This window comes from Canis aureus, chromosome 5 (genome assembly GCF_053574225.1).
Source record: "Canis aureus isolate CA01 chromosome 5, VMU_Caureus_v.1.0, whole genome shotgun sequence".
Classification (NCBI taxonomy): Eukaryota; Metazoa; Chordata; class Mammalia; order Carnivora; family Canidae; genus Canis; species Canis aureus.
In genome coordinates, this window is record NC_135615.1 from 7,639,997 (window position 1) to 7,667,877 (window position 27,881).

The 27,881-nt window shown below is 35.3% G+C and overlaps 1 protein-coding gene across 1 annotated transcript in view; it reads right to left on the reverse strand.

Annotated features, from left to right (window-relative positions):
* Positions 1-27,881, reverse strand: part of GPR158 (G protein-coupled receptor 158) — a 408,845-nt gene that overhangs the window by 339,162 nt on the left and 41,802 nt on the right. Inside the window, exon 2 of the mRNA XM_077896758.1 lies at positions 25,703-25,808. Within this exon, the coding sequence (XP_077752884.1) occupies positions 25,703-25,808 (106 nt within the window). The remainder of the gene's footprint in view (positions 1-25,702; positions 25,809-27,881) is intronic.

A 27,881-nucleotide genomic window follows, 5' to 3' on the forward strand; every position in this document is an offset into this window, starting at 1 on the left:
TTCTTTCTCTCCTCTCTTTTTCTCCTTTTCCCAATACAACTTGTTTTTGGCCACTCTGCACTGAGCAAAATGACTAGAAGGAAAACCTCACCTCAAAAGAAAGAATCAGAAACAGTCCTCTCTCCCACAGAGTTACAAAATTTGGATTACAATTCAATGTCAGAAAGCCAATTCAGAAGCACTATTATACAGCTACTGGTGGCTCTAGAAAAAAGCATAAAGGACTCAAGAGACTTCATGACTGCAGAATTTAGATCTAATCAGGCAGAAATTAAAAATCAATTGAATGAGATGCAATCCAAACTAGAGGACCTAACAACGAGGGTTAACGAAGTGGAAGAATGAGTGAGTGACAGAGAAGACAAGTTGATGGCAAAGAGGGAAACTGAGGAAAAAAGAGTCAAACAATTAAAGGATCATGAGGATGGATTAAGGGAAATAAGTGACAGCCTGAGGAAGAAAAATCTATGTTTAATTGGGGTTCCCAAGGGCGCCGAAAGGGCCAGAGGGCCAGAATATGTATTTGAACAAATCATAGCTGAAAACTTTCCTAATCTGGGAAGGGAAACAGGCATTCAGATCCAGAAAATAGAGAGATCCCCAGCTAAAATCAATAAAAACTGTTCAATACCTCGACATTTAATAGTTAAACTTGCAAATTCCAAAGATAAAGAGAAGATCCTTAAAGCAGCAAGAGACAAGAAATCCCTAACTTATATGGGGAGGAATATTAGGGTAACAGCAGACCTCTCCACAGAGACCTGGCAGGCCAGAAAGGGCTGGCAGGATATATTCAGGGTCCTAAATGATAAAAACATACAGCCAAGAATACTTTATCCAGCAAGGCTCTCATTCAGAATAGAAGGAGAGATAAAGAGCTTCCAAGACAGGCAGGAACTGAGAGAATATGTGACCACCAAATCAGCTCTGCAAGAAATTTTAAGGGGGACTCTTAAAATTCCCCTTTAGGAAGAAGTCCAATGGAACAATCCACAAAAACAGGGACTGAATAGGTATCATGATGACACTAAACTCATATCTTTTAATAGTAACTCTGAACGTGAATGAGCTTAATGACCCCATCAAAAGGCGAAGGGTTTCAGACTGGATAAGAAAACAGGACCCATCTATTTGCTATCTACAAGAGATGCATTTTAGACATAAGGACACCTACAGCCTGAAAATAAAAGGTTGGAGAACCATTTACCATTCAAATGGTCCTCAAAAGAAAGCTGGGGTAGCCATCCTTATATCAGATAAACTAAAATTTATCCCAAAGACTGTAGTGATTGATGAAGAGGGACACTATATTATACTTAAAGGATCTATCCAACAAGAGGACTTAACAATCATCAATATATATGCCCCGAATGTAGGAGCTGCCAAATATATCACTTAATAACCAAAGTTAAGACATACTTAGATAATAATACACTTATACTTGGTGACTTCAATCTAGCGCTTTCTATACTCGATAGGTCTTCTAAGCACAACATCTCCAAAGAAACAAGAGCTTTAAACGATACACTGAACCAGATGGATTTCACAGATACCTACAGAACTTTACATCCAAACGCAACTGAATACACATTCTTCTCAAGTGTACATGGAACTTTCTCCAGAATAGACCACATACTGGGTCACAAATCAGGTCTGAACCGATACCAAAAGACTGGGATCGTCCCCTGCGTATTCTCAGACCATAATGCCTTGAAATTAGAACTAAATCACAACAAGAAGTTTGGAAGGACCTCAAACACATGGAGGTTAAGGACCATCCTGCTAAAAGATGAAAGGGTCAACCAGGAAATTAAGGAAGAATTAAAAAGATTCATGGAAACTAATGAGAATGAAGATACAACTGTTCAAAATCTTTGGGATGCAGCAAAAGCAGTCCTGAGAGGGAAATACATTGCAATACAAGCATCCATCCAAAAACTGGAAAGAACTCAAATACAAAAGCTAACCTTACACCTAAAGGAGCTAGAGAAAAAACAGCAAATAGATCCTACACCCAGCAGAAGAAGAGAGTTAATAAAGATTCGAGCAGAACTCAATGAAATCGAGACCAGAAGAACTGTGGAACAGATCAACAAAACCAGGAGTTGGTTCTCTGAAAGAATTAACAAGATAGATAAACCATTAGCCAGCCTTATTAAAAAGAAGAGAGAGAAGACTCAAATTAATAAAATCATGAATGAGAAAGGAGAGATCACTACCAACACCAAGGAAATACAAACGATTTTAAAAAACATATTATGAACAGCTATACGCCAATAAATTAGGCAATCTAGAAGAAATGGATGCATTTCTGGAAAACCACAAACTACCAAAACTGGAACTGGAAGAAATAGAAAACCTGAACAGGCCAATAACCAGGGAGGAAATTGAAGCAGTCATCAAAAACCTCCCAAGACACAAAAGTCCAGGGCCAGATGGCTTCCCAGGGGAATTCTATCAAACGTTTAAACAAGAAACCATACCTATTCTCCTAAAGCTGTTTGGAAAGATAGAAAGAGATGGAGTACTTCCAAATTCGTTCTCTGAGGCCAGCATCACTTTAGTTCCAAAACCAGACAAAGACCCCACCAAAAAGGAGAATTATAGACCAATATCCCTCATGAACATGGATGCAAAAATTCTCAACAAGATACTAGCCAATAGGATCCAACAGTACATTAAGAAGATTATTCACCATGACCAAGTAGGATTTATCCCCGGGATGCAAGGCTGGTTCAACACTCATAAAACAATCAACGTGTTTCATCATATCAGAAAAAAAAAAAAAAACCAAGAACCATATGATCCTTTCAACAGATGCAGAGAAAGCATTTGACAAAATACAGCATCCATTCCTGATCAAAACTCTTCAGAGTTTAAGGATAGAGGGAACATTCCTCAACATCTTAAAAGCCATCTATGAAAAGCCCACAGCAAATATCATTCTCAATGGGGAAGCACAGGGAGCTCTGGTCAACTAAATATTAAGTAATATTAATTTGTTGGAACAAATTATTTTAAGATTTGTGTGGAATCAGAAAAGACCCCGAATAGCCAGGGGAATTTTAAAAAGGAAAACCATAGCTGGGGGCATCACAATGCCAGATTTCAGGTTGTACTACAAAGCTGTGGTCATCAAGACAGTGTGGTACTGGCACAAAAACAGACACATAGATCAATGGAACAGAATAGAGAATCCAGAAGTGGACCCTCAACTTTATGGTCCTAGAGGAGAACACAGGCAACACCTTTTTTGAACTCGGCTACAGTAACTTCTTGCAAGATACAGCCACTAAGGCAAAAGAAACAAAAGCTAAAATGAACTATTGGGACTTCATCAAGATAAGAAGCTTTTGCACAGCAAAAGATACCGTCAACAAAACTCAAAGACAACCTACAGAATGGGAGAAGATACTTGCAAATGACGTATCAGATAAAGGGCTAGTTTAAGATTTTTTTTTCCATTCCTGTAAAATGTGCCATTGGAATTTTAATAGAGATTGCACTGAATCTGTACATCACTTTGGGTAGTATGGACATTTTCACAAAACTAATTCTTCCAAACCAAGAACAAGGATATTTTTCTAACTATTTGTGTTTCCTTCAATTTCATTCCCTGTCTTATAGTTTTCCATTTACAGGCCTTTCACCTATTGGATAAATGTATTCATAGGCATTTTATTATTTTTGATGCTATTGTTAATGAGTAAGTTTCTTAATTTCTCTTCAGATGGTTCATTGTTAGTGTATAGACATGCAACTACTTTTTTATGTTGATTATGTTTCCTGAAATTCTACTGAATTCATTTATTAGTTCTAACAGTTTTTTTATGGAATATTTAAGATTTCCTCTACATAAGATCATGTCATATGCAAACAAACAATTTTACTTCTCCCTTTCCAATTTAGATATCTTTTATTTTCTTGGCTAATCACATAGCTAGGCCTTCTAGCACTATGTTGAATAAAAGTGGCAAGAGTGGGCATCCCTGTCTTATTCCTGATCTTAAAGAAAAGGCTTTTAACTCTGTAACACTGAGTATGGTTTTAGTTTTGGGGTTGCCTTTATTATATTGAGGTGCATTTATTATATTGAGGTGCATTCCTTCCACACCTAATTTTTTTAAAAAAATTTTATCATGAGAGGATGTTAAATTTTAACAAATGCCTTTTCTGCATTATTGGATGATAATACGATTGTTATCCTTCATTCTGTTAATGTAGCATATCACATTTATTAATTTTTATATGTTGAATCATCTTTGCATCACAGAGATGAATCCCACTTGACTATGGAGTATGATCCTTGAATTTGGCTATTATACCATTGAGGATCTTAGACCTATGTTCATCAGAGATATTAGCTTATCACTTTCATTGCTTTTAGTGTCCTTATCCAGCTTCAGTATCAGGATAACTCTGACGTCATAAAGTAAGTTTGGATATGTTCCCTCCTCTTAAATTTCTTGGAAGAGTTGGAGAAGGAGTGGTGTTAATTCTTTTAATTGTTTGGTAGAATTCATCTGGAAAGCGATCTGGTCCTGAAGTTTTATTTGTTAGAAGGTTTTTGATTATTGATTAAATCTCCTTACTAGTGATCAATGAGTTCAGATTTTCTATTTCTTCATGTTTCAGTCATGATAGGTCATATGTTTCCTTTAGGTTGCCCAATTTGTTGGCATATAACTGCTCATAATGGTCTCTTATAATCCTTTGTATTTCTTTTTTATCAGTTGTAATGTCCCCTCTTTCATATTTTATTTTATTTATTTGAATCCTGTCTCCTAAATCCTGTTTTCCTTGGTGAGTTTGGCTAAAGATTTGTCAATTTTGTTTGTCTTTTCAAAGAAACATTTCTAGTTTCATCTAGGTTTTTTTTTATTGAAGCATAATTAATATACAATGTTACATCACTTCCAGGTGTGATTCAACAAGTTTATCATTGATTTTTTCTAGTACCTTTATAATCTCTACTTCTCTACTTCATTTACTTCTGCTCTAATCTTTATTTTTTCCTTCTGCCAACTTTAGGTTTAGTTTGTTCTTCCTTTTAGAGTTCCTCAAGGTATAAAATTAGATTGTTTATTTAAGATCTTTCTTTTTTCTTAATACAGGTGTTTATTACTATAAACTTTCCTCTTCAAACTGCTTTTCTTGCATCCCCTAAGTATTGGTATGTTATGCTTCCATCTTCATTTATCTTGAGATTTTTCTACTTTCCTTTTGATTTCTTTTGATTCCTTATTTGACCTATTGTTCAGAAATGTGTCCTTTAATTTCCACATATTTGTGAATTTTCCAGGTTTCCTCTTGTTGTCAGAAAAGATACTTGATATAATTTTGATCTTCTTAAATTTATCTGTTTGTGACCTAATATGTAATCTATCCTACAAAACATTCCATGCATGCTTGAGAGGAATGTGTGTACTACTACTGGACAAAATGTTCTATAAACATCTGTTAGGTTCACTTGGTCTAAAGTATAATCCAACTCCAGTGTTTCCTTACTGATTTTCTGTCTGGAATATCTATCCATTGTTTAAAGTGGTGTATCAAAGTTCCCTACTATTATTGCATTGCTGTCTATTTTTGCCTTAAATATATTAATAATTGTTTAATATATTTAGGTACTCCAATACTGGATGTGTATATATTTATAGTTATAGCCTCTTGGTAAACTAACTCCTTTATCGTTGTATAAGGGCTTTCTTTGTCTCTTGTTATAGCTTTTGAGTTAAAGTCTATTTTATCTGATATAATATAGCTAACCCTGCACTTTTGGTTTTCATTTGAATGGAGTATCTTCTTCCTATCTATTTTCAGCCTATAAGTATCCTTAAAGCTTAAGTGAGTCTCTTGTAGGCAGCATATAGTTAGGGGGTTTTGTTTTGTTTTGTTTTAATCCATTCAGCTACTCTATGTCTTCTAATTAGAGAATTTAAAGCACTTATATTAAGAGTAATTAATGATAGATAAGGTACAATCACCGTTTTGTTAATTGCTCTCTGGTTGTTTTACAATTCTTTTGTTCCTTTTTTCTCCTCTCTCATTGACTTTCTTACGAATTGATGTTTTGTAGTGGTATACTTTTATTCTATTCTTTTCATCATTTATGTGTCTATAGGATTTAGCTTTGTGATTTGAGACTTTCATAATACATCATGTAGTTACAATAGTCTATTTTAAGCTTATACTAACGTCAATCACATAATAGAAGTTCTACACTTTTACTCGCCCCCTTTTCACATTTTGTTGTTGATGTCCCAATTTACATCTCCTTATATTGTGTATGAATTAATAAAATATTGTAGCACTGATTATTTTTAACAGTTTTATCTTTTAACCTATAAGCTAGGATATGTGATTTATATACCACCACTGCAATATTATTTTGAATTTGACTACATATTTACCTTTACTAGTGAATTTTCTACTTTCATATGTTTTCATGTTTACCAATTAGTGTCCCTTCATTTCAGCTTGAAAACTTCCTTTACCATTTCTTGTAAGACAGTCTAGTGGTAATAAATTTCATTAGCTTTTGTGTGGAAAAGTCTATGTCTCCCTCATTTCTGAAGGACAACTTTGCTAGTGATGTATTCTTGGTTTGCAGCTTTTTCTTTGACCATTTTGAATATCTTATCCCATCCTCTCCTGGCCCGGAAAGGTTGGGCTGAGAAATCTGCAGATAGCATTACCGGGATTCCCTTTTATGTGCCAAGCTATTCTTGCTGCTTTAAAAATTCTGTATTTGATTTTTCAGACTTTTATTATAATGCATCTCAATGAAAATCTCTTTGGGTTGAATCTAATTTGGACATCTTTGAGCTTGTCCTTGGATGGCCTTATCTCTCCCCAGATTTGGGACATTTTCAGCCATTATTTCTTTAAGTAAATTTTCTGTCCCTTTCTCTCTCTCTTCTCTTTCTGGGACTACCATAATATGAATGTTGTTTTGCTATATTATGAAGATGATAAAAGAATGATGATAAAATACAAATAAATGATAATAAAACAAAAATATTTAAATATAAGAATAGAGTTCACTACCAAGTTCACTACCAAGAGACATCAGTAAGCGAACCTCCAAAGATTGTACTCCAGGAAAAATAAAAAGGATTCTAGAAGGACGACCTAATATGCAGCAAACACAATGATAAGTCTGCATTTTTTAATGTAAGCAATTTTTAAAATATTAATTATCATAATACTTTCTAATTTGTAGAATTTATTTTTTTTAATTTGTAGAATTTAAAAGAAGTAGACTTCCTCTCCAAACATAATGGAGGAACAAGGACCAGATTTACCTTGCTGTCTCAACCAAATAAAAAACTGGAAAAAAAATAAATAAAACGTCATTTCACAACAACCAAAGCAGAATATTCCCTGGGAGGGAGAGAAAAATGAGGTAATCCCTATGACTGCCCTACTTTACTGCAGAGACTTTTCAGGCTGCAACACAGAAAGAGGCAAATTAAGCAGTATCCCTAAATTGAAAAGACAGGGATGGTAGTCCAGGAAGGCCAAAGTGGCTAGAATTCCAAGAAATCATAGAGTTGATAGAATTTGTAGAAGGTGTTATTAAACAGCTATTACAAATAAAACATCATATGTTCAAGAAGATAGAAGATGCTGCAAAGAGTATAAGAATGCCTCCTGAAAGGGGCATGTGGGTGGGTGTTGAGAGGGTGTTAACGCAACTCACTGGAACACTGGAAGATGTGTCCTACTGGCTGTCCCCAGCTGACTGTGAGTACCATCAAAACTCAAGGGAGAGAAAGTGTGGGACACTGGGTATCTGGCATGCCACTGGCTTCAGCTCACTATTGGAGCAGGAATAAAAAGGCATTTTGGAACCAGGAAGAAAAGCCTCTTCTTCATTCAGTGTCTCTCCAACGCCATCTACTGAAAAGCTTAGCATTGTCCAACCTGGCAAAACAGAAATGCTCATAGGGCTCAGCTCCAATATCACAAAGCAGGGCAAAGAAGGGTGGATATGGAGCAAAGAGATAAATTGACAACCGGTACAAAAAGTATACAAAACATTTAAATATCTAGATTTCTGCCTCTGTCAGGGAAGATTCAACTTGAAGTTTCACTAATAAAAAAAAAAGAATTCTCTTTTAGCTTCAGATAAAAGGATAATGAAAATATAACTAATGAATAGAAGCTTAACTTGAGATTTTACTAATAAAATGTCACATCTCCATTTCTCTGTTTTTAGACTTAATTTGTAGGCTTAGAGATAGCATAATTGAGAAATCATAGTAAAATATATATTATCTAGTCAAAACTATCCAGATATATATATAATTATATTCATAAAATTGCTTATTTACAAGTATGCATATGCACACACACATGCACACACACTTATTAGTTATCAAAGAAACACAAATTGAAGGAAAAATTAAGCACAAATTTTTTACCCATCAAATTGACAAAAAATAATTAATGTCCAATACTGGAGAGAGTACAGGAAAAGAGAAGGCTAAAAATTGTTGAAGATAAGCTTCTCCAATTATACATTTACATACACTGCAAAACTTGCTGTCAAGAAAATTATCTAATTTTTAATTTGGTGGATTGGTTGTGGAGGAAAATTCAGCTGAATAGTATTCGCAAAGCTCTCTATTTTTATGTCAAAAGAAAGAGTAATTCAGTTTTTAAAAGCATCATGTGTTTGTTCATTCTTTCAAATCTAGATAAGTGACAAAAACACTTGACAATAGCAAATTGAGAATAATCACTAGTCAATTTGTGGAGCCACCTACTCTGAATTCTTTACACCCATTTTACAAAATGCATCTATCACAAATGGAAAACAATAGAAACTAAAGCACATAACTAAGTCATTATGGCATTCACAGTTTTTATTTGATTTTAAAAATAATAGTTGATTATCACATTTGTAATAATAGAAGTTCCCTAATAAGAATTAAAACCATCAATTTTAATTGAACCTCTATTCATTTTCAATTAGAACTGCTTACAATGAGTAAATGAAATCAATGAAGTAAATTTAAGCGAAGTGAAATATAAAACAAATTAAAGTTATACCTATAATATATGTATCCAGGAAGGTTTTCAGATACAAGGAAGAGTACCATGAATAACTACTCTCTGCCTTAAATTTTCCATTCCTGAAGTAAGATGGAACACCTGGCAAGCAATGGTAGAATTCATCTAACTCTTTCTTATAGGTGTGATATAGTGTTGACACCAGGGACCATAACAGCTACTCTACTGAATATGGTACTACACATGAATTCAAACTACAAGAACAGCCTTACCATTAGATGTATGAATAGGTCACAGCCTTTGCCTCAAGATACTCTTGCATCAGCTACTGATTGGCCCAAATTCTTAGTTGAGATGTAATCTAAATTAATTTTTAAGAATATATGAGCTTCAGTTTCCTCATCTATAAAATTAAAATAAAGAAGTATCTTCTGGGACTGTTTTGAGGATTAACTATACCTTTATACATATTTATACATGAACATATGTATACACACATACACACATGATACAGTGAAAGGGCATGCATCCAATAAATGTAGTTACTGCAATTGACAGTAATCAAGTAATTTTAATACAGCATTAAAGGTGACACATAGGAGAGAACCTGCTCTGCCATGTGGCTTCTTGCCTTCATGGTACTTATAGTAGTCTACCAGAGAAGACAGATATAAATATATAATTATAAATAACTAATAATTTCAATCATACACAGTGCTATGGAAAATAGCTAATATTTATAGAGAATGTACCGAGCAATGCACTTCACATACATCATAGTATTATTTCCGTTTAAAGAAATGTGCGCATAGGTTAGGAAACACAGGCAGTCTGAATCCAAAGCTAGCACTTTTAACCAGTATCCAACACTATCTCAAGAAAAAAAGTACTATACAATACTGTACATACATTTTATATGATGTTATCATCATATCATTTTTTAATCACCCTAGCAGCAGTGCAGATGATGAATTGGAGAGAAATAAAACTGCACACAGGAGAGTACTGAAGTGTCCAAGCAAGAAATGATTAGTACTAGAACAAAGTCAGTTGCAGGAAGAATGAGAGAAGAAAACAAACATGAGCTACTGAGACAGAATTGATAACACTTTGCAAGTGACTGGATGTGAGAGAGAGGAAAAGAGAAAGCTCAACACACTGCCACCAGAGAGACATGGCTACCGAGCACTTTTATAACTGAAGACTTAATCAATCCTGACCCAGGAGAAAAGGATTTCATTTCCACTCATCCACATTCATTACCCCACCCTTAGCTGCAACACACACATCACTGCTGTGGAGGTAACTAAATATCTTTGTACAGCTACCAATCAAATATTTAACCTATTTAAAGAAAAATCTAAGAAGTCTTTCACTAAAAAACAAAAAAATAATCTGGAATCTCTATTTCAACAAAGAAATAAAATACTAAATTGACTTTTCACTTTATACATATACATGGTACTCATTTGATCTTAAGAATGTCTTGATTGAACACACAAAAAATGATATTTACTGAATTCACAATCTATTAATTAAAAATAAAAGTTAAGGAGCTTACCCAATGATATAAGTAAAATTTCAGACAAATCTTCAAAGGAAAATTTTCAGGTATATTTGATTATGCTATTTTTTAATAAACAGCATTAGCTAGACAGACACGTTGGTCTTTTATTGGTCTTTAGGGCTACAGAATTCTATCCATACAGTTCTGCAAGCTTTAGTGTATGTAAATGATTCAACTTACAATTAAAATCCTAATATGAGGGGCGTTGGGGTGGTGGCTCCATCAGTTAAATGTACGACGTTTTATTTTGGTTCAGGTAATATCTCTAAGTCATGAGATCTAGCCCTGAGTTGCACTCTGTGCTCAACAGGGAGGTCTGCTTGAGATTCTCTCACCCTATCCTTAGACCCTCTCCCTCTGCCCGTCCCCCTGGCATGCTCTCTCTCTCTAAAATAAATAAATAAATCTTTTTTTTTTAATTCTGATATGAAAATTGGAAGGGTAAAATATAATATATCCCACCTTTTGACATTTTGGTAAAATTTGCTATAAAATTAAATCAAATGAAAAGTTTGAAAGTTTATTTTTTATTCAAATCATCTAATAAGTGAAATAACATGTGATGATTTTTACCTGAAATGCAGTCAATATAGTTAGAAAGGCAAATGAAACTTAATATTTTATTTAAGACAAATTGCTATATTAACTGTTATTACTGTCTTTCTGTCATCTGCCAATGTTGAGGATGCTAGGCTGAGCTCAGTGGGGTATAAGGCTAAATTATCAAGAGGTAAGATTGAGGGGAAAGATGGAGTATAGAAATCTGTCAGTAGAACTATCAAATAAGGAAGAGAAAGAAAGAGAAACAAGGAAATAGAGTCAAAGTCAGAATCATACAGTAGTTTATAAACACACTAGATTAGACCTCTCAAACATTTTGGTCTTGGAATTTCTTTGCACTCTTGAAAATTATTGAGAATCCTAAAGAGCTTTTATTTAAGTATCCACTGATACTTACTATCTTGGATATCAAAACTGAGAAATTTTGAAAATACTTATTAATTCATTTAAAAATAACAATAAGCCCATAACATGTTAACAGAAATAATGTATTTATGAAATATAATTATAGGGCAGCCCCAGTGACCCAGTGGTTTAGCACCACCTTCAGCCCAGGGCCTAATCCTGGAGACCCGGGATCGAGTCTCATGTCAGTTTCCCTGCATGGAGCCTGCTTATCCTTCTACCTGTGTCTCTGCCTCTGTGTGTGTGTGTGTGTGTGTCTCATGAATAAATAAATAAGATCTTTAAAAAAAAAAAGAAAAGAAAAGAAAAGAAAAGAAAAATAACTATTTTCCCAAACAAAAAAATCATTGGTTTACATTTCTGCAAATCTCTTAAAGTCTGGCTTATCTAGCCAACTAGATTCTCATATTTCTTCTTGCATTTAATCTGTTTCTATATCACATCTTATGAGGCCTCTGTATACTCATAAAAGAATGGATAGTTCAAAAAGCAAGTAATGTCTTTGAATTATTACAAAAATAGTTTCAACTTCACAAATTGCCTTGATAGGGTCTTGAGGATCCCAGGGGTCATAGGACTACACTTTGAAAATGACTGGATTAGACAAACATATTTTAAAAGGAGGAAAATGAACATGATTTGCAGACCAACATCAAAATGAAACGCATAAGCACAGTACCTCACCTTATAGTTTTATGAATTTAGGGCTTCAATAGAACTAGAATTTCAATGGAGCCAAGCCTGGAGAGACCACTATACATTATCCTATCTCCAAATGTAAATACAGAATCAACTCTATAGAACTCCCTTCAGGTAATCGTGGAATTGTAAGCACCAGCAGGAAAAACTGCTTATGAATGAATAAAACAGACATTGTACTGACAAGCCAATAGTAAAATCTACTGAAATAATTTTATAATAAAGATTAGGTCATGGCTTTACTTCAATACAATAATTATGGCAAGATAATAGAAAGCACTTCTTAGGGACAGTTCTGTTTCCTGAAGAACTATGACATGGATAGCCACATATTTAAAATAGTATAAAGATACTACTTTCTGGAAACAGAACATGAAACAAAAGCTTCTTAATATCTCCCCCACACTGATGAATCCTTGAGTATTTTTATCCCATTGAAATGGATTCTGATACATCAGACATTTCCCCCTTCACACACTTTTTTTTAAATTTTTTTTAATTTTTTTATTTATTTATGGTAGTCACACACAGAGAGAGAGAGAGAGAGAGAGGCAGAGACATAGGCAGAGGGAGAAGCATGCTCCATGCACCGGGAGCCTGACATGGGATTCGATCCCGGGTCTCCAGGATCACGCCCTGGGCCAAAGGCAGGCGCTAAACCGCTGCGCCACCCAGGGATCCCCCTCACACACTTTTCTAATTGATGTACAATAATAACTGCTGTAAACATCCATTTATAGTTTTTTCTCATTTTTTCATCTTAATTCTTCTGTTTTCAGTGTTTGGGAACCAATCCCAGCCTCTACTCTTATTCCTGTTTCATCAGGTTACATTCAGTGTTCCCTACATCCCTCCATACACCTATATGTGACTTTACATTTTGAAATACAAAAATATAATTCTATATCATATATTCTTGTGCATTTTAAAGACAATAGCAACTCAATCTATGAATAAGCCTAAAGAGAGGGAAAACACAAAGACTTCAAAAGACAAACAATTTTGAAATAGACACTTGCACATTACTTTGAGGGCAAAAGCACTTAAGTTATTTCAATACTTTATGTTCTGCTTGTATCATCAACCACCCACTTGATCTCTCTCAATCTATAAACCCTGGGGAGGGAAAAATAATGATAAATTGAAACTTCCCTTGGGTAAATACACATAAATTACTTGGTAAAGACACCGAAAAAAAATTAAGAAGGTGGTAAATAAGGCTTTTTCATTTAGGGGGAAAAAAGATATCAAGGAATAGAGTTTAACTCTTGTATAATAGTTAAAGCTTTATAAATCAGCCAAGGGCTGTAACTAGGCAACGTGATTCTTCACTGTGCTCAAAAAGGGGGCTGCCAAGCATCAGTAGCCTCATTTCTCGCTGAAAGCTTTGACAAGTTTCCACCATATTTTATATAATTGTAGCAGAGGGAATGCCAGATTAGATCTGATTTGCTGTCATAATGGGATTTTTTCCCACATAAGCTAATGATGCAAAGCTATATTTAACCCCCAAAAAAGTCACCCTCAAGCACTTACTGTATATTCTGATTGCTTCTCATATCTAGAATTGGACAAGTAGCAATTTTTCTGCTACTGAATATGACAAAAGCAAAGGTTTAATAGGTAGGTTTTTTTCCTCCTGATTGGCTCCATTATATCTTAGCTACATATTCCAAATATGTTCACTAGCTTCTCTCACCAAATTGAGAAGATCAAGAAAGTCCGTTGCTTTGAGTTCATATCCATGGTGTATGCAAGTCAATTCTGTTGCCCCAGACTACTCTAGTTGGCTGAATATGCTGTTAATTTCCCACCTTTAATCTGGGCCCCACTCTAATCCTAGGTCACAGAGAAGTTTGGGAGCACTTAAGGCATTTGTCTTCAGCAATAGTGTCTAAATGTATTTATATATGATCATAAACATAGTGGATCCTTTTGTCATCTCTGTACCCAGAGAGCTGCAATCCTCCATATTCACCTTTGTTTTATTTCTACATTCTGATTTGTATTCTAATTTCCTGGGAAGGGAAGTAGGTCCCTTCCCTTAATACCTGCCCTCTTAGCTGATGCCCAGACAGTATGTACAGCCCTCACCAACCTCTAATGAGATGGATCATATCCTTTAAATCTTGTTTCAAACTGGACATTTCTACCATCCCAAGTCATGCCATACACTGAAACGAAAGTATCACCACTAGCAAGAAACTTCTGCTGTAGCCACTCACAAACCTACAAGATGGAACCCTCTGTCTATTGACCCTAATCCAAATTTGTATGTAAGCTTGCCACATCTTTCAGAAATTTGTTTTGGCCACCCAAAAATTATATCAGTTCTATACCTAATTTCCCATACACGTAAGATTCCAGCATGCCTCCCAGCTGAGCTCCCATGGGTAAAACTACAACACTAATAGTACTAGCCCAGGGTCACTACCAGTCAGTAACTCTCTTTCCAAACAGCAAATTGTCAGCTATACAGCAGTCCCTCCTTACCTGCAGGGCATACATTCCAAGAACCCCAGTGGATGCTTAAAACTGCAAATAGTACCAAGCTCTATATATATCATGTTTTGTTATTTTACTATACATATATGCCTACAGCAAAGCTTTTTTTTTTTTTTTTTTTTTTTATGGTAGTCACAGAGAGAGAGAGAGAGAGAGAGAGGCAGAGACATAGGCAGAGGGAGAAGCAGGCTCCATGCACCAGGAGCCTGATGTGGGATTCGATCCCAGGTCTCCAGGATCGCGCCCTGGGCCAAAGGCAGGTGCCAAACCGCTGCGCCACCCAGGGATCCCACAAAGCTTAATTTATAAATTAGGCATAGCAAAATATTAACAGTAATAACTAATAATAAAACAAAACAATTATAACCATATACTGCAATAAAAGTTATGTGAACATGTGTCTCTCTCACAAAATATGCTGTTGTATTTCATTCACCCTCCTTCTTATGATGATATGAGATGATAAAATGTCTACGTGATGAGATGAAGTGAGGTGAGTGACATAAGCATTGGGGCATAGCATCAGGCTGCCACTCACCTTCTGACAATAGGTCAGAAGGAGGGCCATCTGCTTCTAGGCCACAGTTGAATACAGGAAACTGAAACTGTGGAAAAGTGAAACACAGATAAGGGAGGTCGACCATACTACCTTCCTATAGTTTAAATTACTGACCTATCATTTCCTGGTCTTATGATCTTAGTCATGTTACTTAAAACCACTGTAAGACTTCATTTCCTCACCTAGAAAATAGAAACAAGCATACCTAGTTTGCAGCATAATCATTAAATAAACATGTCCTATTATTATTAAATAATTATTTTCTTATACAGAGACTGAAAAACAAACGTATCAACAGGACACTTCCTTTTTGGGGATCTGATAGAGTCTTCAGGCTTGGGCTAAAGAAAACTTAGTTACCAACAAATATTATCAAGTGATTGTACCTACAGCATTCATAAATAAGATCTTGTAAGAATTTGTTTTTTTTTTTAGAGAAACATTTTATGTAGTCCATAAAGTTCATAAAACAGAAACCTAAAATCAAGTCTTAATGATTGCATATCTCAGATAAATAGAGAGATGATATAGATACATGGACAGATATAAATAGATCCATCTATCCAGAGAGTCTATTCACATTGAATAGATAGGGAGCACTCCCCTTTGTACATTATAATTCATATACTCCAAAGGTCCCAACATTAGGTCAACAACTTCAAGGTTAGTGATACAATCCAGTGATAAGGTATATATACAAAGGAGTGTTATTGAAGAACAGATACCAAATATCAGGAACTTGTCATAGCTGAAAAATGGGTTTATCTCCTACTCTAAGGTATCTGAGTCTTTCATAAGCAAAGGAAGCAGATTAGCTTAAAGAAAAATTAATGGCATTCCCCCATATTGCCTCCTTTCTGGCTCAGATTGTCCCAGATTGACAGTCAACTAAACATCTTTTGGCTTTTCCTTTTCACTTCCATCAAAATTTGTGTCTTGCATCATGAGACTCAAATTGCTTAATGAGTAATTGTGAATAGAATCATATAAACTAGCACAAATGAAGGTGGCAATGATGAATAACAGTTTGCTTTGCCATCATCAGAGAGAAAAAAACAGAAAATCTCAGGTTTGAGAAATCTCAGGCACAACCACAGGCAGTGTGAGCATTCAGGGTATTATGAATGCAAGGAAAATCTGAGTGTTGTTTTTGGATGGAAGAACCTGTTAGTGTTTTCCTTTATAGTATCCTAGGAGTACAAAATGTTAGGATCGCAGAGAAGCTTTAAGAGGCAACAAATCCAATGATACAGCCATGTTGCATTAAGTTTTTATGAGCCTTGCAAAATTCTGTCAAGTGGTATCTTTCACTATTGAAAATACTAAAATCTATAGCTTCCTCATCAGGTGGTCACCTGTGATTAAACAACTCCAAATTCACATTTACAGTTTCATGTTTAAAAAATACATATTCTCAATTTTTGAAGAATTACGATTGTTAAAATGTTCCACTTACACTGAACTAAAGAAAGCCTTCTGTTGTTCCTACTAGCTTGCTGATAAGTCACAGCCTAGCCCCTGAGTCCTTTCAGAAAAAAAAAAAAACATAAATAGTCATATAATAGCTACTTTCATGTTTGAAAACAGTTGTCAGATCATCTCTGGGTCTTCTCTTCCCTGGCAAAACATCTTTAATTTGAGTCTCCAAAAAACAATGTTTCAAAGCCCTTACTAATATTATATATTCAATTTCTATATTCCTTGGCACACTATTTGAGGTATTTTTTCTGTTAAGTTTAGAATACAGTGAGATGTGAATCTCCCAATACCTAGAGAACAACCAAAGACTAAGCCTGGCTTTTGCTATAGGTATTTTGCAGCCACACCATACCACTGACTCAGGCTGAACTTTCAACTGTTCTCCCAAATATTATTTTTTACATGTGTTACAACTAAACCATTTCATTCTTACTATGTTCAAAAAGAGTTTTGTACTCATATTCAGGATCTCACCTTTGTTCCCATTAACTTTCACCTTGATAAAGATGTCCATTTCTCCAACTCAGCAAAATCTCAGTCTCTGACTTTTAACTTCTGATGAATTTGTTATTCTTAATTATTTGTCCCCTGTATCATTTTTCAAAGAATTGATGAATTTGCTGACCAGCACAAGGCCCCAAATAAAATCCTGCAATAAACTGCTACAACTTTCACTGCAAGTTAATGTCATTCTATTCAATGACTTCCTCCATACAGCTTCAGACTTAAACACAAATCCAAAGCCTAAGCTTAATTCCTCTCTTCAGTGAGATAGACACTGGATTCTCACAGCTGTTACTTAATGCAATGCTTATGTATTATGTCTAAAAGTGACACCGACATAGGACAATATCCCATAATCTCATATCCAATCCCCGAAGTTAAACGTAGTTTATAACCTAAAACTCCCCATACATGCTTACTCCTAATCCAAAATAGAATTATCCTGTTATGTATTTCCTAGAAAATAACAAGAAGTATAAGATAGTCATATAAAAAATGTATTCTGGGGTGCCTGGGTGACTCAGTCAGTTAAGCATCCGATTCTTGATTTTGGCTCAGGTCGTGATCTCAGGGTCATGGCATTGAGCCACTTTGGGCTCTGCTCACACAGGGTCGGCTTGAGATTCTCTCCCTCTCCCTCTACCCTGTACTCTCTCTCTAAAATAAGTAAATGGGACCAAAAAAGAATGCAATTCCTAATGGGGATACATTTTTACCATATTTCCAGAAAATTTGAGAACAATTTGCATCTCTATCAATAATGTATGAGAATGTCCATTTTGTATAAAACCTAACCAACACTGAGCATTATAATTTTTTTTTTACTGTTTGCCAATTCAATAGGTAAATTCTTGTACTTTTGGAAGATGTGCAAAGACTTGTCTTTTATGATAAGGATTATTCATTCCTGTGTCTCAAAAATTAATGTATGGTATTTCAGTCCCTTAGCAAAGTTGGTGTTTTAAAAAGTTAACATCAATTGATATATTTTTAAGCTGTCTGGTTCCCTCTAGAATGAAAGGATTTCTTTTAAATTATGGATTTCCTTTGTTTTGTTCACCGCAGTATATCTCAAGACACTACAACAGTACCTGGAATATAGCAGTTGCTAATAAATATACATTGAATGAATAATGAAAACAATGAACTTGATCTATTAGAAAATGTGTCCCATGGAAAAGAAAACAACTATCTTGTTAATCATAATAATAAGTATTAATAAGAACAACTGTTCAGCAAACTTACAATGAGTCTTAAACAGAGAAGCCTAAGATACCTAATTAGAGGTGAACAAACTAAAGTCAGAACTGGGTAGCACAAGACAATATTAGAAACAGTGGTCCAAGATTTGACCAGAATCTAACATACAAACCAGCTTTCAACTAGGCATATGGAAATATGTACAGTATTCCAACAGTGATTTTAGATTTACCCCTCAGAGATTGCCTTCCTCCCCTACTCCCTTTAAGTCCCATCCCTGCCTCTCTCTTTCCCCCAACCACAAGGTGGCGATAGCCACTGTTGAACTCTTGGCTCAGTTGCTGAAAACCTCTCTGTAAGCAGAAAAGCCAGCTTTCCCTTAGACTTTTCAGGTGCCCCAGTACTGTTATTTTGGAATAGTAACCCTACTTTGAGAACAATTCCAGAGTATCTAGGCTAAATAAATCTCAGGAGCATATTGAAAAACTCTGGAAAATACAATAAGTTTCTAATAATTTAAGTAAGGAGGACTATGTAACAAAATCACACAAGTTAGGGCTTTATGAACTTCAGAAACAAATGAGGATCCATACAGTAGTGGTATTGCCTTTTTAAATTAAGCCTAGTAAAGCAAGGATACTTGACTGAAATAGTGGATACTGAGCCTAGAAGAAAGAAGACTTAGAAGCAGACTGAGAGAATTCCTCAAATAGCTCAATGAAGGACTACTAGGAAGAAAAAAATGTTTAACTATTTTTGGGCAATTCCAGTGGGAGAAAGCAAAAGCAGTGGCTGTACATTACAGGGAGGCCATCTAGCAAGAGAGTGGGCTGCCTCCATTAATTCAACAAATGTGTCAGGTACTGCTAAGCACCAGTGAACAAATACCTGATCATTGCCCTATATCCTAGCAGGAGAGTATAACTTCACGTTAACCACATTTTGTATTAGTAATGAAGGGAAAGAAAAGTTTTACTACAAATACAGAAGAAATTTAGACATCTAAAAGACTGTCAATATTTATTTTTCTCCATTTACTGAAGATTTTTACCATTTTCAGTGTAAAATGATGGCATTAAAAATAGTTTGCAAGTTTCTCAATATTTATTTTGAACTGAAATAATAAAATAGATCATAAGAATGCCTGCATAGGCCAAAATTCATTTCAAGTTTGTCCTTTAATGTCCCCTGGTGGATTTAAAAGCAGTGTTACTATAAGAGGAAATTCAGAGATCTGAAGGGTTTCAATAATCTGTGTGTTTCGACTATACTACAAGCTAGACCATATTCTAGAGCACAGCTGTGCACTACACTGTTCAATATGGTAGCCTTAGTTACATGTGGCTATCATGCATTTAAAATCAGTCTAGGAAAGACCTGAATTTTTAATTTTGTTTAATTTTAACTGATTTACATTTCAATAGCCATAATGTAGCTAGTAACCATTGGATAAAACAACAGAGTTCTAGAGATAGGTGAACAATAATATTTCTAAGCAGAAACTTTCTAGAGGAAAGAAGAGCTTAAAGAGAAAAGAAGAGGCAGTCGATTGCAGCCACAAGATGAGAACAACATACAGCTATTTCTATGCAATTTCACTCAGTCAAATTGAATTCAATAAGACATCTCTGGAAAAGTACTCTAAATCCTATTGTAGCCAAATGAGTAAGCTATATTTTGTTTATAAGACGGCTTCCAAAACAGAATGATTAACTCCTGCTTTCCTTAGATTTTTGCATTAAGCTTCTTTTCTTGCATACTAAAGGACATCCTTTCTGACATTTTCAACTTGCAAAAAATGTATCTTTAGAAATTAATTAACTTAGATCTAATGGAGTAGTAAAGAGTTATAAGTGGATTCCCATTTAATACATTCAGTATAAAAAAGAGGTATCAGAAAACTATCTCAGAGCTTTATAAAACCATTGGCTTAGCTGACAACACAACCATTCTGGTGATTCTAGATGGAATTGTAAATCTAATAACCTCAAGGAGTAGTCTCTAAAGAGAAGGACACAAGAGGTTAACTGACATGTGAAAAGAAAATAGTAGAATTTCTATTTTATGTTTAACCTTTTTATTTAAAAAAATCAAGCTTTACTAATTTAAGGCTTCAATAGGTATTAATGCTCTTACTCGGTCCACATGCCATATGACAATACTGGTAAGTCATGTGAGGTATCCTGAAGGAAATCTAGGTGTTCCCGGGCATCAACAGTGGTTAACTGGTTCCTTCATCTGTTTTCAAATTTCCATGTATGAGCATTTACATTTGACTGTCTAAGTGGATTCACAGAGTATATTATTTTAAATCATAAAATATTTACAATTCTTCAAAATGAGATGGTGCATAACCTGGAAGACCTTCTCCCACACAAAAATTTTCTGATTATATCAAAGGGAGCTACTTGTTTTTAAACTCAAAGACTATGCATTACTCTTTTAAAGAAAGAAAATGGGGACACCTGGGTGGCTCAGTGGTTGAGCGTCTACCTTCGGCTCAGGACAGGATCCCAGGGTCCTGGGATTTAGTTCTACATAGTGCTCCCAGCAGGGAGCCTGCTTTTTCCTCTGCCTATGTCTCTGCCTCTCTCTGTGTGTCTCTCATGAATAAATAAAATCTTTTTAAAAAATAAAAATAAAGAAAACAAATGCTCCAAATTTGCTGACCTGCTCTACAATAACAAGTGGTTGTCACTAGTGCCTATGTAGCAGGTATTTTCAAAAACACATGTAAGCTGTTCCTTCAAAGTAAAAGTGACAGTTTAATAATCCATGAGGAAGCCTTCTGAAGTGAGCATTTTGAAAATGCATATTTGGAAACGTTTTCAGTGTTATGTGGCTTTTGTTGCCAAAAAAACTATAAGTACTCAATAACTATATAGTTTAGAGTTGAAAATAAAATTTCCTAATCTGTTTGAAAATATTCCTCATAAAAGTGTGAGTGGACTTTTTAACCTATTCCCCTAAAATATTAAAATGCCCAGCTTTCCAAATAATTTGTAAGGACCAACTGACATCAGGTTAGATGAAAAACTGCCAGCTGAATTTTCCAAAATCTTTGCAAAATTGGTACATGGGACTGAAAAATGAACAGTGTCATTTAGCAAACACAGTCAACAAATTATTTCTACAATTTGGAATGACATATCCTTGCAAGTCATATTTTCAACCATGACAGACATTAAAACAAAGTATAAAAATAAATTGAACTTAGAGACCTCTGAATCATTGCATTACTAAGTTTTTTTTTTTTAAGATTTTATTTATTTGAGAAAGGCAGAGAGAATAGAGGGAGAGGGAGAAGTACACTCCCCACTGAGCAGGAAGCCGGATGCAAGGGGCTGAAGTCATCCCAGGACCTGAGCTGAAGTCAGACACTTAATCAACTGAGCCACCCAGGGACCCCTGCATTACCAAGTATTAAACTAAGATTTAAAACATTGTGAATCAGTTAATTTATTATCATTAAAGATAAAATTTTTATAATATATGACCTATATTAAAATATTAGTTTATCTTTATCTCACTCTAAGTTTTCTAATTTATAATATACAGAATTTATAAATACAAGAAAAAAATCATACCTTTTAGATTAAAAATACACATACTATGGATGGATACTTAGACCACTTTTATTAATAGAATATAATCAAAAAGTTTCAGGGCCACATCCTACTCTGAAGAGTGATTTTAAAAAGTTCTTATAATGGAAACAAAGCAAAAGAAACATCTAAAACAAAAATGAATATCCATTTATTTTAATGTTTTTAATAAACCATTCTGCAAGAGGATTTTGTGTACTCAACACAAACAATGATATGAAAATAGGCCAAGAATTATTTAAATGAATACTGACAACATGATCAAGTCCCTGTTGCAATGATCTGGATCCCTTACAAAAACAGCCAGAATAATCCTGTAATCCAGTTCAGGATGTCGGTCCAGATCCTGTTTTACTATGCCCTTCAAAAAATGCTTGGTGGCCTCCTAGTCTCTGTGAGGACTCAAACCCATTGAGAAATTATTTTCCTGGGCAGCCCAGGTGGCTCAGCAGTTTAGCGCCGCCTTCAGCCCAGGGTGTGATCCTGGAGACCTGGAATTGAGTCCCGTGTTGGGCTCCCTGCATGAAGCCTGCTTCTTCCTCTCCCTCTGCCTGTGTCTCTGCCTCTCTCTGTGTCTCTCATGAATAAATAAATAAAATCTTTTAAAAAAATTATTTTCCTCACAAACCATTCTATGCCTTTTTAAAATGCTATGAGGCTTTTGTCATTGGTCACATGCCACTTACCTGTTTCCAACAGACTCAGTATTCTGGTTTAAGATACCCGGAAGGCTAAATATTGAATACATCAGAAACATTTTAAAAGTAAAAAGTTTGCCTCAATATAACTAAAATGTGTGACTTCCACTACTATTTATAAGAGAAGAATGTTAAACATTAGCTAAAACCCACAATAAACATGGTGAGTATCTGTTTCTAATGACATGGATATTCATAAAGATAGGCCCCTATACCCTACAAATATGAATCATGTTAACTATCTCCCAAAATAAGCCAGTTTAATAGTGATCCTTGGGGTCCACTACAGAAGGTATGTGACAAAGAATGAAGGAGACACTGTAGATGAAAAATACCCTGAACATGTGATTTTTCTTCCTGCTTTCAAGATCAAGAGAAGCCAGTTCCTCGTCTCTAACTCACATCAGCCCAGGGAAGGACTGAAAGACCACTGCTAGTCCACAGACTGAAGATGTGGTATGGATATGGAATTGCTGCAGGTGCCTAGAGTGACCAGCACCCATGAAAGGACCTCAGAGAAGCCCAACAAAATGGAGTGAAGAGCTCCAAGGAAGCCCTGTGTGAGTCAGACTACCCATCAAGGGCCTCATGGGCCTAACCCAGAACACTGTCTCCCACTCCCAATTCTAGCACCTGGCAAGGGAAGGTAGATAGAGAGAGCCAGAGTCTAAGTCAAAATATGCATTTTGTACATTCACTGTTTATTGATGTTATTTTTTATCACTGAGCCATATTTTTTAAGATTTTATTTATTTATGTAAGACAGAGAGTGCACAAGGGGAAGGTGCATACAGAGAGGGAAAAGCAGGCTCCCTGTTCAACAGGAAGCCTGATGTGGGGCTCCATCCCAGGACCCTGGGATCATGACCTGAGCCCAAGGTAGACACTTAACCAACTGAGCCACCCAGGCACCCCATCATTGAGCCTCTTTTGACAACATTTTCAAATGAAATTCACTGAACTGTCAGTAGTCTTGTAGGATATATTTTCCTAGTTTTCCTTATAGGGATTTAATAAATATAATGCTCCCATATAATGCAAAAAGTCACACATTTCAACATAATCTTTCTTAACCAGAACAGAGGATAGTATTTTATCTTGAAATAACTTAGTTTATTTGAAAGCTTTAAAAAAAAAAAAAGATAATTAACAATCCTGGTACAATGAAAGTAAATCAATCTTCCAGAAGAGAAAGAGATTCTTGCAATGTAACCAGCTAGTCAAATAGATGTACTATAAGGGGGGGGGGGGGGGGAATACCACTATACCAAGATTATCAGAGCCAAGCAGCCATTGTCTCAAACTGAAAAGTAAATGCCTCCTTGTTTGTAGACAGACTGCTTATTTCAACCAACCAGGAGCACCACTGAAACAAGGCTATACAGAAATGAGCACCTACAGATCAATATCCACACTATAACACCCAGGCAGAAAAAATTTCACCCTGGCTAAAAGACAAACCTAAATGGGTATACGCTATTGGCATAGAGATAATAATCAGACTAAAGATGTTCGCTAGATCAGTGATTGAAATTTGTATCTTTAGAAATGCCAGCATCATCCAAAGGGGAGTAGAAACTCAGAAAAGTTCAAAATCATAAGAACAAAAAGTGAAAGGAAGCAAAAAGAGGACTTAACTTACAAAATTGATAATACTGAAACATTTCACTTACATAATCTGAATCCAAATTTTGGGGGGGAGGTGAAGGAATTGAGGGCTTTGTGAAGGGTTGACTATGCGGAGATGTACAGAAATGTGGGAGGGGGTAGGGGATGTGTGGTAACGTAGAGGGGGCATTAAGGAAGTGGAAGTCAGGGGGTATGGTAAGGATGTGTGATGATTAGAGGGATATGTGGAGTTATGAGGGCTTTTAGGGAGTAAGAGAGTTAAGAGATATTGTGGTGGTGCACTACGTATTGAATCATTATACTGCACACATGAAACTAATACAACACTGTATATTAACTATACTGAAATTAAGATTTAAAAATAAATAAAAAATAAAGAGCATCATATCCAACAGTAAGAAAAATGCACTGTATAAAACCATCTTTCACAGGAACAAGAATTAAAAATGAAGATTTAAATTACTACATTTAAGGCAATATTGCCTGTATTTAAAATAAATTTTTTAAGCTGATCTTCCTCACTAATTCATGGACTCAAAGTTGGGATAATGTAAGTATTTAAGATCAAGATTGTTATTATACAGTTGTTTCAGAGCATTTGGGGATCTGAGAGATAGATTACTGGAAATAAAATCAGGATGTAATCACATTTCCTCTCTGAAACTACAAAAGACAAGTAGCAGTCTTATTTCCAAAAGTATGATCTCTATGCCTGCTTTTTTACCAACCAGAGTCCCATGAAATAAGGCACAGACAAGGGCTGAAAACTGGAAAACATACACAAATATATATATTTCTTATCCAGGACCCTGAATAGTTTTCTCCTTGTTTTCCAAATTGCCCTGCCACACTTTATTGCTTTTCTAGCAGATGGCAGCATGTCTGAATGTATAGCATCAGTGTTTCAACAAGAATCATACTGCATAAATATGTGCATAAATATGCATTGGTTGACCCCTCCTGGATTTCTCACTTCATGGCTATTTTAATTTCTAGCCCATTTTGAAGAATAGGGTCAGCCTTTGACTAAATACAAACTTCAGGCGTATTTTTAGTTTCAGTTTTCTCTTACTCCCCAAATAAACAGTTATTGTGCATAAAATTTTCTACCCCTCTTTCAGTTCACATTTCAACATTCAGAACTGCACAGGATACTTTTCTTTCTCAGTAAGATACCTCTTGTTCACTTACCCACACAAATACAATAGAATTCTAAAGTGATACATTTCTGAGCTTCTGATTTCAGAGGACTTTATCTTCACATTCTTACCTCTGAATTGTTAAGGTGACATTTGTGAGTTCCTGAAAACCAGCCATCACTTGAACATTGGTCAATGTCCACTTTCTGAAGATTTATGTCAACTTTCATAACACCCCTTAAAAACAGAGAAAGATAAGAACAAATTAATCTGAGCCTTTACAATTTCTAACTTTGTATTCCATCCCAGAAATCAGACAAATCAATATAAAGAGTGCACTAAAAATGTTCACATTGCCCACGCATATTTAACTAAAGTGTACCAAGCAAAGAGAGGGACACAATACACAGAATCAACAAGTATTAGTTTTACCTAAGTCCCAAAGACATGGATGGACCCTGTATTGTTCCCTGTCTTCAGCCCCCTACATAATGCCAAGCACATAGAGGTGCTCAATGAATATCTGTAGATTGACTGAACTCCAGATAGTATTTCTCTGGCCACGGCAGCAAAGTCGACTCTAAAATACAGCTGCTCTCAGTACCCCTTCTAGTAAAGTAAACAAAACAGAGCCCTCAACTCCTTTCTTTCTATTCCTATTTCCCAGTGCAGGACCAGGGACGGGGTGAGGGGAGGGGGAGCAGATAGTAACTCCTTCCTCTGTCTATCACAATGACTTTAAACAGCTCTTTAGGTCTCCCAGTGTTCCACACCAGAGATTTGCACTATCTACAAAGTGCTGATTAGCATTTTTCTTCTCTTAAATCTGGAAACAAAAACACTTCATTTCACTTAGCCATTTGAGAAAAATCACTAAGAAAGAGAATCACAAATTCAGAGCCAAAAGCAAAACTGCAAAGAAAGCTCCAATTTTATCTCAAATTTCTCCAACCAATCTTTCTACATTTCCCTAAGATCCCTCTCTTTTATTTCTCACAGCACAAGCACTACTAGCAGCAGAAACATCTTTCCTTCAGAGAACTGTCACACCTGTAATTCATTAAAGTCAATATTCTGTGTCCTGGGCCCTAAAGCTCAAAACTCTGTAATGTCATTTTTCACAAACTTGAGTAAAGTAACACCTCATTAAAATCCATTACAAGTAAAAACACATTTTTAAGGTATCCTGTTCCTAATTTAAACATTTTCATTATGATATTATTAAATATGTACAAATATAAACTTAAGCTCAAATTCTTTGTATTATAGTTTTTGTCACTACAAAAAAACACCCACAAAATCATAAGTGCATAAAACCTATAAATTCAACAAAATTTAAATTTAAAATATTAATTTAAAAACACCAATGATTATGCTTGGCCGAACTAAATCACCTCTCAGAATAGAATATGGTACTGACATTAGCAATCCTATTTTACCAGATACTATGACTCATTCTTCTCTTTTCTCCTTTTAAACTACTGTGAAATCTTCTGATAGAGTAGTTCACTGTCATTTAGGCTTCATTTAAGGTGAATAAATCTTTTACGGTTTTTAAAGGCTCCTTCTGGTTTTTATTTTATTAACCTGCAACAAAATACTACACTAATTAGTGCTAATATGCTCAAAAGACACTGAAACCTCCTGTTAGTATTTGGTTATCCAGATAGCCTAGAATATATAAGTTAAATTTTTGAAGGACCACTGGAATGAAAACCTAAAAGTTATCATAGAAGAAACCTAAAAATCCTTCAGAAAAAGACGTTGATTTATAAAATACTACCGTTGTGGGCCATAATTCTATAAAACAAGTGTCTGTTCATGTGATAAATAAATGAATTCCCAGGTAACCTAATGCCTTAATCCAGTTCACTCCCTCGCTCTTTCAACAAATATTTATCTGATATGAGACTACCACTGTAAAAGATGTGATGAAGGTGAACCACACAGGCCCAAATATAAAATGTCAGAATGTTTCATGAAGAAAAGCTGATAAATTGTGGGAAATTTGGCCAGTTATCATTTGGGGCATACCAGGTATTCCACAAACATTCGTTCATTTTTTGAACAAAACTATGTTCCACATAGATCATGCCAATCATGCAAGCCCACTCTAGGCTCTACTTCATGCTCTTTGAAAAATAACATATTCTTTTTCTTTTCTCATCTATTCAATGAGTGTATGTTGAGTGCTTACTTTGGGCCAATGCTGTTCTTGGCCTTTGAAATACAACAGTAAGAAGAAAAAAAAAAGTTCCTGCCTTCATGGAGCTTAAGTCTCACGTGGTCCAAATAATAAATGATACCTAT